The sequence below is a fragment of the Myripristis murdjan genome, chromosome 13, assembly GCF_902150065.1.
Source record: "Myripristis murdjan chromosome 13, fMyrMur1.1, whole genome shotgun sequence".
NCBI lineage: Eukaryota > Metazoa > Chordata > Actinopteri > Holocentriformes > Holocentridae > Myripristis > Myripristis murdjan.
This window is the reverse complement of record NC_043992.1, coordinates 19608770-19624520: the sequence shown is the minus strand read 5'-3', so window position 1 is coordinate 19624520 and position 15751 is coordinate 19608770. Positions and strand designations below refer to the sequence as shown.

Sequence of the window (15751 nt, the reverse complement as noted above, 5' to 3'; positions counted from 1 at the left end):
CAGGCATTATAAATTGCTGTGTGATCTACCTGTATAGGACAGAGGAATGAGGATTAGCTGAGAAAATGGCAATTTAACAATATAACAATATATTCAACAATATAATTTATTCAAGCCTTAGACTTTTCCTATATGAGGAAGAACAGGCGCTGGTCCGCTGGTCCTTCTTACAGAATTGTGAGTATTGTGTATTATGTATCAGTTTCCAATTAACCTTAAAATACTTCTTGGCCTCCAGTTCTTTTCTTTGCCACATTTCATTATAACATGCATGACATGCATGTCCAGTCATTCACAATTCCTTGCAAAGTGACTGAATGCACTGTGTACAGTGAATATTTCACTGTGAATATGGAAAACAGTTCCTTGAAGGAAATGTAGTCAACTGCTCCAGGCCTCATAGTACTTGTTTAGTCCTTTATGGCTGTCAAAAAAAAAAAAAAAAGTCTTGTGCCATGAAAAAAAAAAAAAGTACGAAGAAAATAAACCGTGCTTCATTAATTTTCCTCTTTGGCAGCAGAGGATCATGAGGTGTGATGTCTTGTTAGTCGGCCTTCTTGGAAACATGCCCCATCTTGGTTCTGATGTTGCGCATCAGGAAAAATGCCAATGTGGTAGCAGCACAGACAATCTCTGCTACCCAGAATGCCATTTCCCAGCCGTGGTGCTTGGCGATGGTGCTGAATGGGAGCCCAGACAAGAAGCCACCAACTGAGGAGAAAACAAGTGGATTTTTTTTTAAACACCCCCAAGGATCAGAGAGGACACAAAGAGACAAATTCACAAAGCAGAAAAATGAATCAGAGCCAGAGCCATAGAACTGATTGGCCACAGTGAAAAGCTCATAGTAATTCTTTGAAAAAACTGTCTTTTATCATGCACTTATATTGAAATGACAACCAGTCAACTTACTGTTGGCCATCAAGGCAACGATGGCATGTGATGTCCCGCAGTAGTTGGACGGAGCGCTCTCATTGGCTATAACTCCAAATAGTGCTATCGGTCCATAAGATGAGAACCCAAAAGCTGCACCCAAGCTTAGTATCCACACCTGAATGTGTGGATAAAAGAGGGTATCTTGAGACATGAGCCAGTATCCAGAATGCCTTATTCATGAGTCACACTAATTAACTATTGGAAAAGGAATGTCAGTAATAGAGAGAAATACCTTCGAGCTGTCTGGGGTGACTGTGATCCTGAACAAGTACATGGACACACACATTCCAGCCATCATGGAGATCAGGATGAAATGGCGGGGGTTGCCATGGCTTCTCATGCCTTGCTGTACAAAAAAGGGCACACATAAAGAGGGGGTTGGTTTTGTTATGGGGGGTGGAGGGTAACAGAATGTGGTAAAAGGTTAAAGAAAAGGTGCTTTCGGACCACACTGGCTCTGGAAGTTGACTGACCAGGTAAATGCAGGTGAGAGCTATGACTCATTACTGTTTTTGCAAATAAATTCTAATTCAGCTAGGAAGTGGAGAGAAAGGAAACTAGAAAAACTTACAATATAAATGAGATGGTCCTAAATGTTTTTTTTTTTTTTTTTTTTTTTTTTTATTCCCAGTGTACTGAGTGACAGTTGCCTCTCTTAAAAGCTGCAGTTTCCCTCCTGGGCTCATAATTGAAAACTACATATCATGTAGTGCTCATTGTGTGTGAAGAGGAGCTGTCACTCAGTGGAGTCGTGTAAAAATATGAAAAAACATCCTTACCTAGTAATGCAAAAACTTTTTGTAGGGCCACTTTGTCTGGAAGTCTTTTTTAAGGTATTGGCGTGGCCCCACACTGACTGATGGTACAAATAATGAACTCACTTCAGTCAACCAGTGCATAAATAACAGAGGAAGAAGAAACTCTATTTTTAAAAGAGGAAGGATAGATAGATATGTGTACCATGTTGCACTATGACCAGATGAGTGAATGAACACCCTGATTCATCATTTCCCACCTGATTTTACAGAAATGGACAGTTAGATTCAAACCAGTACCCTCACAGTATGACAGAGGGTATTTAACATGCTGCAGGTCGTTATTATATGTGAACTCACTTTGGCCACAGCCTTGTCCGACAGATATCCGGCTGCTAGGCTGCCCAACAGGCCCCCGACCTCCAGAGCACTCATGTATGAGCTGCCTACGAGGAAGGACAACAGACAGGCAAACAGCTGATCAGGCAAAAGAGAAGAGCTGCGTCAACAAGGAAAGCAAGGAAATTTGGACATATTTACATTTGATTCATGGCCATGATTATGCAGAAAGGTAGATACTAATGCAAGATTACCAAAGTATCTCACAATATATGATGTTACCTGCCTACTTTACCAAAATTTGAGTCACATGAAATAATGAGCTTGTAAACAGAATTCCAGCATGTTATGGTTTCTTAATATAAAGCAGAGGTGTCTACTAGGTCTCTTCTCCATACCCATGAGTGTAGACTGGCCCTTGTCCTGGATGAGAAAGAGCTGGCCCCAGTCGGTGCAGGCTGTCTTCACCCCGAACACCACCAGGTAGGACACAGACAGCAGCCACAGGTAGGGCGACAGCAGGAACTCTGACAGGGTGCTCTCATCACTGGAGGAGCCTGAGCAGGTAAAAGCAGTGGTTGTGTTCCTGTTCCCACATCATTTTTATGAAAATATAAACATGATCAAGGAAGCCCTGATTAGATTTTAGTGGTGATCTGCATCTGACATTGTCATCATTAGATGATTATTGTTTTTAGCTTCAGCTGTAAAACCAAGGGAGATAGAGAGTGTATTACAAATCCCATGTGTATGTTTTCAAGATCAAATAATCCTTTTATTTCAAATTTAAGTGTTAGAAATGATGGATTTGGATGTAAACAGCAAATTGGAGAATTGTTCATTGCTGGCAAAGGTTTGTCCTTTCTGAGTGCCCCTTGATTATCAGCTGTTTCAGCACTCTTGGGAGTATCAGATGGTTGAGGTTTGCCACACAAGACAGCCCAACAGCTGCCTGAGGGTTCAGACAATCACAGGGAAGTATTTAAAAATCATTATATTCTTCCGTGACAGATGAGAGTTGCCTGACTCTGCTGAACTGTCATGATGTGAACAACCATTTCTTATTCTAAGTAGGTTAAAAACACCAAAAATGTTCATGATCCGATGTAACCTACAGCTGCTCATATGACCACCAATCAGCAAAATAACCAGTGGTGACACAATATGCCCACCTCTTCAGCTCTGATCACATCACTGCGTCAGCCATCATTCATCAGTCATGCCTGCATATCATCTAATGTGTGCATGAGCTAGATGTGGCTCACTCAAGTGGCATGTGAGGGACACACTGGGTACAGAGTCCAGGGTGTCACTGACCTTTAGACACAAGAGGCACATGCTGCATGGAAACACACATGTGGATGCCGCTGAGCTGTGTGTTAACTGAGTCTCAGCTATGATGAAACAAGCAGACTGTGCCTATCTAGTGTCTAATGTGAATTTTAATGTTCTCTGCTTGAGACTATTATCAGCTTATGGGGAAATAAGTCAAAGTGATCTTATGGGTAAATGAGAGACATGACTCATTGTGATTAGGACTGATAAGAGACACAAGTGAAAAAAACTGGGGAACAATTACTACCCATTGTTTAAAGTCAGCCTCACCTGCTTTGCCCTTCTTGGCTGCTGCCTCGATATTAGGCAGCCCCACATCCTTTGGCTCGTTCTTGATAACTAGCAGGCAGATGAAGGAGAGCACCACACACGTCATTCCTGCCATTAGCATGATGGTCCTCCAGCTGTAGCTCTGGGCCAACACTGTGGCGATAATGGGGCCCAAACTGCCAGCCAGATTCATGCTGCAGGAGAGAATCGCCCACCACGTTCCAAATTGAGAGGGCTCAAACCACTGACAGGGAAGACGAGAAATAATGACATGAAATCATGACAGACCTGATGGGAAGTGTCATTAAGCCTCCCGGCTTGCATTTGATTGACAGCAAGGTTGAAATAAGTGAATCAATGTGTGTTGAATTGACAGCAGGTTGCAATTTAGTGACGTGTGTTTGACAGTTGCCATATTGAATGTTTTAGATGGTGACAGGAAAATTGATGAGGTCATGAGGAGAAAACAGTCTTCCTTGAAAACAGGATGTTTGCACCAAATTTCATGGGGGGAAGGACTAGGGCAGAATTTCACAACACAAGTTATAATGCTGCTTAATCTCTTTAGCCCACGTGCCTTGTGAACAATGTTGCTACTGTGCCATCTACCACTGATAATCAGGGTATTGCAGCACTGATTTGTTCGTGCGGCTCATGTACCTTGCGCAGCACCCTGCCACAGGGAGGCCAGCCGAGGCCCTGGCCCAGGCCGTTGAGAAACCAGAGGCCAGAGAAGACAGCCACAGTTGAGGACCAGGAGAAGACCACATTGATGCCACCCACCACAAACAGACCAATGGAGAAAAGCCAGCGGGCGCTGATCTGGTCTGACAGCACGCCACTGATGAACTTGCTGATAGCATAGGCCAAAGACTGACTGCTGGTGATCATGCCTGAACAAAGGGAGGGGTGGAGAGGAGGAATGTACACAGAGCAGATGCAAGGGTGCAAGGGTGCTGCAAGTTTGGCAAAGGCCAAGCTCATGCTGGGTGAATAATGCACTTTAGACAGGCCAGACAGTGACATCAGTCCAGGAGCCCACCATATCCATAATGTGTTATAACAAACTTTTAGGGTCATTAATATTTGGACTTATTGTGTTGTGCACCCAGCTCTATACATGTACTGTGTGTAATGCATGAATTTGTACCTCCAACCCAATGTCTACCAGGTAAGGACAGTAAATGATTACACATGAGGATAAGTGAATGTATACCCATGCAACATGGCAAGTAAAAGTGAAAGTTTGATAGTCAGGGAGTTTGTTAAGGGATTTCACTAAATGAACATGTTGACATGTCAGAGGTTGGCTTTGACTGCTCAAGTTTTTCAAATAAATGTAAGAGCAAATACTTAAAAATGAATGAATGAATGCAAAGACTAGTATGCATTTCACAAAAAACTACTTAAGCACAGTAATGGGAAAACTTTTAATCAGTTATGATTCAATTTGATTATATCCCATAAACTTTGAAGAACAGGCATAAAAAGAATGCAAAACCATACCCAAGTCATCTTTGTCCATCTTAATCTCCTGCATTAGGGAGGGCATCACAAAAGAAAATGTCTTTCTGTTAAAGTAGTACAGCGTGTAGCCCACAAACATGGCCAGAAAGATTGTGCTGCGGTAGTATCCATAACCTGCTTTAGCCATGGCTGCTGATTTAGTCCAAGGAATGTTGAAAAAAAAAATAGATATATGTATTATTATAAGTTGACTCCAGAAGAAGGAACAAGCTCTTCTTGTTTACACAGGATCTGAGACTACGGCTGCCAGTGACAGTGAACTTTACTTCAGGATCCACTGAATAAGAAGGCTGCTGGTGACAGCCACAGAGGCGATTGTGATCAATAGATGAGGTTAATGGTCAACTTCTCCATTCGAAGACCGATCTCTCACAGCTTACTACCATTTAGCGCAGGAACAGCTGACAATGCAGAGTGGTAAAACAAATGATTTTAGCCAGTTTATGTCATCATCATAGCAATTAATCAATTATTTCTTCCAGGCTCCAGTTTTGAAACGGGTCCCTTCTCCTTGAACATTGACCTTGTTCTTGTTTTCCTCTCTGTGATCTCTCGCTGTTCGTCCATCTGTGGATGTTATTAAGGCAGTTGCCAGCCTGGTGTGGTTAATGATTCAATGGGGAGTCCAAAAGTGACAGCAGGCCAGAGGGAGGCCCCTGTCCAGCTGAGGGGGTATGTGAGCGCTGGTGATCCTCCACAGCCTGCCAATCACAGACACAGACAACACAGCTGATCCCAGCACCCACATTGACATTTCCCCCCACTAATGTCCGCAAAATGAACAAAGTTATGAAAGTCTCAACACAGAGGCATGATGTTGAATCAATGGGTGCAGCATGATTAACCATTATCATGTGGATTAGTGGTTAAATAAATGATAAATGAGACTGACACCACGAATAAATTGCTCATTTCATGCCTACTATTTGCAAACCAAGTCTCCACCAATATCAGTAAAGCTCCCATTCATACTTCATAAAGTCTACATACTTAATGACACAATACTTAAGTTTGAGAAAAGCACTAAGGGTAATAGCATATCACGAAACATATCAACCTATGTGAAGAATAATTTACAGAGGGATTAGCTCAAGTTTTAATTTGCATCCTCCTGATAATTTACCTCCCCGCGTTCTCCAGCACCTCGTCTCTCTGTTTGGTGTCGCTTGTCTGCGCGTTATAGATCTAGTTGTTCGCAAATTAACTTTGAACAACTTTACAGTTCCGGTATGAGGGTTCATTGTGTTGTGAGGAGTGCAGTGGGTGTGAAACTCTGGGTTTCATGTGGATGTCTGTGGCGCCGCCCAGTGAGATGTATCGCTAATGATCCAGGAGGGGGCGCACTTCACTGGGCTTTTAGAAAACCTCTGAAATATTCCATAGAAATGATAGGAAAAGAAAACATAAATGCTAAATACGCATTTTATTTTTAATCGGCAATAATTGGCATAAGTATTAACGTTGTCTCAATTGGGTAAATAAGCCTGTAAGAAAACGCTGGGAAGATTCTCAATCTATAAAAACTAAAAGCATATCATAATTTTAGCGCATTAATATGTAATTTATTCACATATGTGTTTATCCGGGTTTGAAAAATAAATAAATAAATAAATAATCCCCTAGTCCCTTCTACCGTGTCCGTTCCCATGGTAACAGCCAACAACAAACTTCGCCAGGTTCAAACGGATGTACACGATCAGGTCGTGCATAAACTCATAATTATCAGGTTTAGTTTGCTCGCATTATCAGTTTTGAAAATCATATTTGTTTTTCTGTCTGAACCCCGTGTCGTAGCTGCGTTAGTTTTTCACTGCTGCGCACACCAGTGGACCAAGACCATGGTAAGCCTTATCAAATGGTGACTTTGCGACATTAGCATTGTCAGCTGAGCTCTAACCTTAGCTCACTTTTCCGTTTAGTTCACTTCAGCTCCATTTAAATGTGCTCTACTTGATATAAAACACGTTAAGTTAAGGTTCAGATTCAGTCACACCCATGACGTTAACTAGGACAAATACTGACTTGTCTGCCATGATACTAAAAAAATCACTTAGGATGACTGATGAGGAGAATTATCAGGGGACATGTTTTCATATCTCATTAACTGTTTTCAGAGGGTGCAGACCAGCTCCTCAAGCTCAGGGCGCAGGGCCGGCTCCAGCCGCTACCGTACACGGGCCCCCACCTCCCAGGTGGACGAGAGCCTGTTTGGGACCCCCAAACCGGTGCCCTCAGTAAGTGACTCTATGTGTGTGTGTGTGTGTGTGTGTGTGTGTAGAAAACACATGATGGGCCGGTTTTAGACATGTTTTTTATTTTTCCCCAAAATACTACACAGTCAGCAGGCATGAATGGAAACCCAGGCATCAAGACTCGGGATCAGTCCCACTCCGCTCCTTTTCGGACGAGCCAGCCAGCAGAGATGGTCCACATCATCACCAAGGACCTCATCCGAGACCTAAAGTAGGCTGCCACCCAGTGATAACCCCAAAAGCATTCTGTCTATTTTTAAAAAGCAAAGAGTAGGCATAAAAAGCATGAAGCTCATTTAGCGGCATAATAATCTAATCAAAGTACTTGAAGAGTTTAATTTTGAAATGAGATTTGAAAAATACACCTGGTCTTAAAATGAAAAGTAGCAGGTCCCTTGCTAACGAAATGATGATGCCTTTTTTGTTTTAAAGAAAAGTTAGGCTTATAATATTTTAAAGACAAGCAATGAATGTCTCAACATCAGTGAGTTTCTCGCTACTTGTAACTATCGACAGTGCAGTCGTTACATAGTAATCAACTACCCCGCCACATGTCATCATGCCAGGGTCCGAAGCAAGGATCCATCAGGCTTGTCTGTCATTCTATCACCAACCGAGATCAAGAGAATCACCTCAGCATCCCGGGTTCTCACCAAGGAGGAGAGGGAGGCCATGATGGAGTCACAGCACAGGCAGTGGGAGACAGCCATGGTGAGAGCAGTACAGTCATGCCACCACGCTTTCTACTGACAAAAGCCTCTCCATTTACCTGCTGGTGGTAACACAACACTGCAACTGCACAACTGCAACTAACCACAACTGCCACATTTTACTCCATCTAGCCAAATGGGTTCAGTTCTGTGTCCTTTCCACTCCACTCAAGTTCTGTCCCTGACCCTCATTAGGCAATGAGACTAGACAAAATGTACTAAAGTCTAGAACATTTTGTTGAAGGAAAGAAGACACCCAATTCATCCATCCAGGTCTCAGTTCACTGGCTATTTTTGCTTGCTTTATCTAAGGACTTGTACTGACAACCTGTTTGTCTAACTTTTAGGCCACCACTGGCCTTATTAACAATGCATTAATGTTAACATTAAGATCAAAAATTAGACAATAAGCTTGCCTCCCGCCCACCTATCTATGAATCCCTAACCCCTTATTCAGGAAGCAGCAAAAGAAAAGAAGGAGCAAATCCATCAGGCAGACATGTCGCGCAAGAAGAATGAGGCACTGACCGAGCTGGAGGTGGAGGCCCGGGACCGCGCCAAGTACCTCCTGGAGCGGGCCAATGCCATGAAGATGGAGCAGGAGGATGAGATCAAGAGGCTCAATGAGGTAGGGAGTAACAGTGGAGTATGGCTGAAAAAGAACTCTTTATTCACTCATTAAAACTGCTGATTTGAACGAACTGTGTGTATTCATGTCTGAGTGCACTTGCGCCTGTCTGTGTGTCTCTGTGTGGACCTTGTAGATGATTCTGGGTGCTCAGTGTCACATGGTGCGTGACGCCCAGATCCTGGAGAAGAAACAGGTCCAGGCAGAGCTGGCAGAGGAGGAGAAGCGTCTGGATGTCATGATGGAGTTGGATCGCCGCAAGGCCATAGAGGCTCAACAGCAGATTGACGAACTACGCAAACAACAGATGATTGAGTGAGGGGGGCTTCTGCTAGGACATACATGCACATGCCTGTATACGATTTGATTCTCATTCACAGATTGGTTCAGCAGCACATAAACACTTAAAAAAATGTCTTAACCTCTGGGTGGATCACTGTGACCGTTATTAGCTTGGTTTCAGTCTTATTTAACTGGTAGACAATTTTTAGTTTTTAGAGATTCATGGGATTGAATACGATATTCCTCAAGGAACCATTCTCGGCCCAGTTTTGTTTTCATTATACACTATATTACCAAAAGTATTCGCTCACCCATTCAAATGATCAGAATCAGGTGTCCTAATCACTTGGCCTGGCCACAGGTGTATAAAATCAAGCACTCAGGCATGCAGACTGTGAAACAAGACATTTGTGAAAGAATGGGCCGCTCTCAGGAGCTCAGTGAATTCCAGCGTGGAACTGTCATAGGATGCCACCTGTGCAACAAATCCAGTCGTGAAATTTCCTCGCTCCTAAATATTCCACAGTCAACTGTCAGCTCTATTATAACAAAATGGAAGCGTTTGGGAACAACAGCAACTCAGCCACCAAGTGGTAGGCCACGTAAAGTGACGGAGAGGGGTCAGCGGATGCTGAAGCGCATAGTGCAAAGAGGTCGCCGACTTTCTGCACAGTCAATTGCTACAGAGCTACAAACTTCATGTGACCTTCAGATTAGCCCAAGTACAGTACGCAGAGAGCTTCATGGAATGGGTTTCCATGGCCGAGCAGCTGCAGCCAAGCCACACATCACCAAGTGCAATGCAAAGCGTCGGATGCAATGGTGTAAAGCACGCCGCCACTGGCCTCTAGAGCAGTGGAGACGCGTTCTCTGGAGTGATGAACCACGCTTTTCCATCTGGCAATCTGATGGACGAGTCTGGGTTTGGAGGTTGCCAGGAGAACGGTACATTTCAGACTGCATTGTGCCGACTGTGAAATTTGGTGGAGGAGGAATTATGGTGTGGGGTTGTTTTTCAGGAGCTGGGCTTGGCCCCTTAGTTCCAGTGAAAGGAACTTTGAATGCTTCAGGATACCAAAACATTTTGGACAATTCCATGCTCCCAACCTTGTGGGAACAGTTTGGAGCGGGCCCCTTCCTCTTCCAACATGACTGTGCACCAGTGCACAAAGCAAGGTCCATAAAGACATGGATGACAGAGTCTGGTGTGGATGAACTTGACTGGCCTGCACAGAGTCCTGACCTGAACCCGATAGAACACCTTTGGGATGAATTAGAGCGGAGACTGAGAGCCAGGCCTTCTCGACCAACATCAGTGTGTGACCTCACCAATGCGCTTTTGGAAGAATGGTCAAAAATTCCTATAAACACTCTCCTCAACCTTGTGGACAGTCTTCCCAGAAGAGTTGAAGCTGTAATAGCTGCAAAAGGTGGACCGACATCATATTGAACTCTATGGGTTAGGAATGGGATGGCACTTCAGTTCATAGTATGAGTAAAGGCAGGTGAGCGAATACTTTTGGTAATATAGTGTATATGCTCCCACTTGGAAACATTATTAGCCATCACCAATTACAGTTTTTATGCAGATGATACACAATTGTACATCTCTGTTTCACCAAATGACCTTAGTGCACTGTATGCTTGTATTGCCTGGCTCACTGAAATTGATGTATGGAGGGGTAAAAACTTTTTTAGAACTAAATGATGAAAAAACCGAGACTCTTTTAATAGGGCCTAAAGCAGCAAGAGAGAAACCTCTCTCAGTGCTTGGTGGTTGTAGCAAACAGATTAAAACATATAACACAAACTCTGGAGTGATTTTTAGACTTGCAGTTAAATTTTCTCATCTCATTTTAACAAGGTCATTATGGCAGCTCCTCCCTACATCAGAGATTTTCTTTCTTTTTGTGCTCCAGTCAGATCACCAATATCCTCTATAGCTTAGCTTTTAAATATTCCTTATGTGTCCCATAAAACATCATTTTATCATAATTTTTAGTCCAGCAAAATTTTATTGTTGTCTATTTATTGTTTTTAATTTTTGTCAGTGTGGTTTTACTTTGGGCTGCATGTTTGTATGAGAGGTGCTATATAAATTTACTAGATTGGTTGAATCATGTTAGCAGACTAACATGATTCAACCAGGCAAATGAACTAAAACATTCTATACCTTATCGGAACTTTATTAGGAGGGAAGAAGTGGGAGCATTTGCTTGTAATTTAACTTCCCACCAAGAATTTTTCTGCTGAGACTCGAACCCCCTACATTCTTATCATAAACTTGCTGTTTTAAGCATTAAGCTGTGGTGGAGATGATAAGGTGAGACAGTTCCGTTGAATTTTGTGTTCGTTATATTCCAGCGGGAAGCAGCAAATTCTCAACCAGATCAGTGAGCGTCTGGAGGAGAGGCTGCAGCAAGACGCCCTGAAGGCCCAGGAGAGACAGGAGGTGCTCGAGAACCTGGAGAAAATGCAGCTTGAGGAGCTGCAGGTGAGACCACACAGGCAAGACAGACATACTGGACAATTCACATTCAGATATACAGTCTCACTGTTATTGCTACTTCAGAACACAATTTTGGTGTATGTTAGTGGGTTATGTGTGTGTGCAATGCTGCACTGACTAGCTGCCTTTCTCTGTAGGCCCTGGAGAGGAAGATGGAGGAGCAGAGGCATCTGCAGGAGGAGATCATGAAAATCAATGCTGAGATGCTGCAAGCAAAGGAGCAGAAGAAAGAGGAGGAGAAACTGGCTGACATCAGAGCTATGGAGTACACCCAAAAGAAAATGGTCAGATGGAGGAGAATGAAATTGCACAAAAATCAAATGCAGTGTGCTGTTTACTTTACTAAGGATTCCCATTAGTTACCCCACTAGTATTCCTGGAGCAGAAAATACTACACACATGTAAAACTGTGACAAATAAAGACCGTAGAACTGTACAGTTCACTTCACCAGCAGTTGAACACCCAATTTAGCCCTCAGCTCTCCTTTCCAAAGTGGTTTTGCCTCTCTGAGCTTTTGAACCACATCTTTTCTCTGAGGGCTGACTTGTGATGACCCCTGCAGGAGCGCGAGGCTGAATATGAAGCCGAGCAGAGGCGAATCAAGAAGGAGAAGGAGAAGGAGGTGGCCAGGCTGAGGGCTCTTCAAGAGAGAGAAAGTGACTACAAGGCAGAGCAGGTTAGCCATAAAACCATTAGGAGACTTTGGGATGCTGTTATGCAGCGGAAATTAAATGCCTGGACAATATAAGACTATTCACAAAATAAAATAAGCAAACCATGTGCCTGTCATCTTACATATTTATCAAGATTAAAATATTTTTCTGTATTTGCTTTCTTTTTTTACATGCGTGTTCTCAAGGATGAGCTCCGTGCACGGAGGAATCAGGAAGCTGCGGAGAGGGAGTGGAGGAGAAAGGAGAAAGAACAGGCTGAAAAGAAAGCTCAGGAGGAGGCGATGCTGAAAGCTGCTCGCTTGGAGCAGGTCGTCCGCAAAGAGCATCTCCTGTCCATCGAGGCTGGCCGGGAGAGGGCTGAGTTTGAGAGGCTTCTGAAGTAGGCACTGTAGGCATTTACATCACTGAAACACCTTCAGTAGCTCTGAGAATTTCCTAACACTGCCTGCCCTCCTCTACACAGAGAACAGCAGAAAGCCATTACCAAGCAGCAGGAGGAGGAGGAGAGGCAGCGTGAGAAGGCACTCCACCATGCAAATGCTGTGCGGCAGCAGGTGAAGGAGCAGGAGCTGCTGGCCATAGCCAAGCGCAGGGAGATCTTCAAGGAGAAAAACCGTCTGGACGAGGAGGCCCGGCAAACACGCATCCGCCTTGACGAGATCAAGGAGAAGAAGCTGAGGGAGCTCAGGTAAGTACAGGCTGGGCAGTGGAAAGAGAATGTCCAAGTGAGTTTCCACTGCAGAACCCAAAGCTACATGGAGGCATAAACACTGAATCCTCCGGTATGGGGTTCAATTCTTGTGGAGTAAAACTGAAGTCACAGCACTATTGATTACATCTGCTGACCGCCATACACTGTATTATAAAGTCTATTAAAAGTGTGCTGCACATGTATGAACTGAGTAAACCTGAAATTTTGGTTTGTTTGTTTTTAGGGCTGTAGGACTCCCTGAAAAATACTGCAATGAAGTGGAAAGGAAGCTCCACACCTTGGCACACTGATTTCATAGCTTGACTGCTTCATTCAAATGGTGTGATTCAGTTTCACATTGATTGCATTACGGAGGCAAACTGCTGTATCTGTCATATTTTATATAGAGGGTCTCACTGAAAATTTAGTAGTAGTAGTAGTTTAGATTACTCAAGAACATGAATATTACTGTAAATGAAAATGTATGAATAAACCTTTACATTGCACTTTTGTGTTTGTGCTACGGTAGCTTTTACTCATCAGTATGCATTTGTTCCAGTCATCTTAGATTTGTTGCAGTTGCAATGGCTTGATTCTTCTGGTCTATGTATGGTAGTCAATTTCCGAAATGGACTTACAGCTTATTGCAAAAACAAATGTACATGCAACCCATAGGATAAGCTGGCTTCTCTATCTTCAAAATGAGACACTGCAAGTCCCTGTCACACAAATTCACTCCACATAGACTGGGTACAATTTTTAGTTTTTATTTAGGCTAGTATTTCCCTTTCAGTAAGTCGTATTTTTCCATTTATCAGTGACAGATCCCCTTTACTATTAATATGCATGACAACAGAAAGGAATTCAACTTATGGTAAGGTTAGGATGACACTTTGCACACACAGCTCAAAGCATGTAAGGGGGTTTAGTACATCAAGGTAAATACAAGCTTTTATTTCAGACCATTCTTGACAAAGAACTGCATGATGTACTGAGATCTAATTTCGTCATCATAACCATCTAGATACATTACCTACAGGAGTGTTTACGGATCTAATCAAGTTGACATTAGGACACCAAAGGTTCCACCGGCCCGTCTTCTTCTACTACCTCCATTTTCGTTCTTGCCGCTGAGCATAACGGAGGAGGACGGGGCAGTGGGAGGAGGACAGACAGGGTCTCCATCTAAAAGTTTTCAATTTGTCGTTTTCACATCTGTACACGCAAAAAAGTAATGGTGACCAAGGGAAACACCACGACACCTGGCATACATGGACCTCAGCATGAGGGGGGTTCAGAGTAAATACACACATACGGTACAATTAAGGGCCCTGGGGTTTGGTAGCTGTGGTCCCGTCCTTGCACATACACAGACATAGTCTCGCACAAGCACTGTACACGGCACAAGAGGTCACCTAAATACATGGAGCCAATGAGAGGAGAGCTAACATCTACGGGGTGGATTGGACAGCCCTGTACAGGCTGAGGGGGTTAAAATTCTTATTTAGACCATTAGATCACACACAATCACTCTCTCACACATATTCGCACACTCACACCCTCATTCGCTCACTGACATACGTCTGTATGCATTTAAAACTCCATAAAGCTACACGCCTGTGCAGAATATACTATCATTACTTAGTGTTGCTAGCTATAGCCATCCAAATGGCAATATATGTTCAAATATTATATGTAACCATTTTTCCTCAGAATATACAATGATGAAATGCATTATACAGACAAACAAGAGACAATGTAAGCTGCTCACATGTTCAGTACATCAAAAGTAAGAGCTTTTCTACATTAATGTCTTCTCACTACAGAGTGCAAATCTGATGCTCCTCCACCTACTTCAAAGGTTCATTGCTGAGCTTGAGCAAGTCCACTTCCGCACAAACCATAAACAAATAAAAAAATCATTACATAAACATACACAAAAACAAAACCATTGCTCTAAATAAGTAGTCATAAATATGGAATGTGAAAAACAAAGAAACATGACGTGTGGTCCAATTTCTTTTCAAACAATACAAATAAAAGTCCTTCATTGCAGTTATACATTTTCTTAATAATAGGACAACATAATAAAAAAATAGTAATTAAAATGAGTGGGTTGTTGCTTGCTTGTAGCCCCTGTTGTGAGTAGAAGACCATAGGGATCAAGTGAGGAACACAAGTAGAGAAAGAGAGATGGAGTGGTGGTGACTAAGACGCTGTTGGGTCAGGTCGGGTCGAGTCATGGGGTGGTGGTAGGTGTCTGTTGGGCGTTCACATGCCGTAACCAAAGCCAGGCTGTGGGGGCTGGCCGTAGCCAGGCGCCGCTGTGTAGCCATAGCCATAGGGCTGCTGAGGAGGCACGGCCACATTGGGCCCCGCCGTCAGCATGAGCTGTGGTGTGCCTGCAACACAGTATACATATCAGCATCACCATCTCTGTGGTTACTTTATCCAAGTTCAAACAAGTTTCCTTTCACTGCTGTCAGACCTTTGTCTTCTTGATACTACAGCCCGACTGATACTGGATGTTGGAGGCAGATATCACCCACATGGTGATTTACTGCTATGTTGACTCGCATGCCATAGTATAGCAATTAACATTAACAATAGTTGGTATGATACCAACTATTGTTAATAACAGACTTTAATGGACAAACTAACAATATTATTTTTAACGATCTCAAGTTCATTTAACTGCAATATACTGTTGTTTTTGCCCATCAGTCAACAGATTTGTCAGTACGATATATATATATATATATATATATATATATATATATATGTGATGACTCAATGTCAGGTGATGAGATTGGCCAGCTGATTTATTGGTCAGACTCTGATA

The 15751-nt window shown here is 43.0% G+C and overlaps 3 protein-coding genes across 7 annotated transcripts in view; 1 reads left to right on the top strand and 2 right to left on the bottom strand.

The window, feature by feature from the left end:
* Positions 1 to 544: 544 nt before the first annotated feature.
* On the bottom strand, positions 545 to 6420 carry slc37a4a (solute carrier family 37 member 4a). Its single transcript, XM_030067236.1, has 9 exons — positions 6286 to 6420; positions 5142 to 5863; positions 4296 to 4528; positions 3636 to 3879; positions 2429 to 2587; positions 2052 to 2137; positions 1169 to 1282; positions 913 to 1051; positions 545 to 711 (listed from the first exon to the last, which is right to left on the bottom strand). The coding sequence occupies exons 2-9, from the start codon at positions 5287 to 5289 to the stop codon at positions 545 to 547; spliced, it is 1290 nt and encodes a 429-aa protein (XP_029923096.1). The 5' UTR covers positions 5290 to 5863; positions 6286 to 6420.
* A 496-nt stretch (positions 6421 to 6916) lies between these two features.
* Positions 6917 to 13270, top strand: cfap45 (cilia and flagella associated protein 45). The gene is made up of 12 exons (XM_030067868.1): positions 6917 to 7003; positions 7277 to 7396; positions 7501 to 7625; positions 7981 to 8125; positions 8582 to 8752; positions 8889 to 9067; positions 11399 to 11528; positions 11681 to 11827; positions 12107 to 12220; positions 12404 to 12597; positions 12682 to 12906; positions 13154 to 13270. Exons 1-12 carry the CDS (start codon positions 7001 to 7003, stop codon positions 13218 to 13220), a joined length of 1620 nt encoding a protein of 539 aa, XP_029923728.1. The 5' UTR covers positions 6917 to 7000; the 3' UTR covers positions 13221 to 13270.
* A 385-nt stretch (positions 13271 to 13655) lies between these two features.
* Positions 13656 to 15751, bottom strand: part of LOC115370720 (clathrin heavy chain 1-like) — a 28831-nt gene continuing 26735 nt past the window's right edge. For 4 of the 5 annotated variants that reach the window (XM_030067862.1, XM_030067864.1, XM_030067865.1 and 1 more), the window contains one exon: positions 13656 to 15311. In XM_030067862.1, the coding sequence (XP_029923722.1) occupies positions 15181 to 15311 (131 nt within the window). In that variant the 3' untranslated portion in view covers positions 13656 to 15180. The remainder of the gene's footprint in view (positions 15312 to 15751) is intronic. The other variant, XM_030067867.1, reaches the window with a different exon arrangement.

Excerpts from the sequence above, each read along its gene's own strand:
- slc37a4a (XM_030067236.1), bottom strand. The coding sequence starts at position 5,289 with ATGGCTAAAGCAGGTTATGGATACTACCGCAGCACAATCTTTCTGGCC. Across the intron at positions 2,588-3,635 it reads AGCCAAGAAGGGCAAAGCAG|GCTCCTCCAGTGATGAGAGC; the intron begins GTGAGGCTGACT and ends TTACCTGCTCAG. Across the intron at positions 2,138-2,428 it reads GGGCCAGTCTACACTCATGG|GCAGCTCATACATGAGTGCT; the intron begins GTATGGAGAAGA and ends CCTTCCTCGTAG.
- cfap45 (XM_030067868.1), top strand. Across the intron at positions 8,126-8,581 it reads GGCAGTGGGAGACAGCCATG|GAAGCAGCAAAAGAAAAGAA; the intron begins GTGAGAGCAGTA and ends CCCCTTATTCAG. Across the intron at positions 8,753-8,888 it reads AGATCAAGAGGCTCAATGAG|ATGATTCTGGGTGCTCAGTG; the intron begins GTAGGGAGTAAC and ends TGGACCTTGTAG.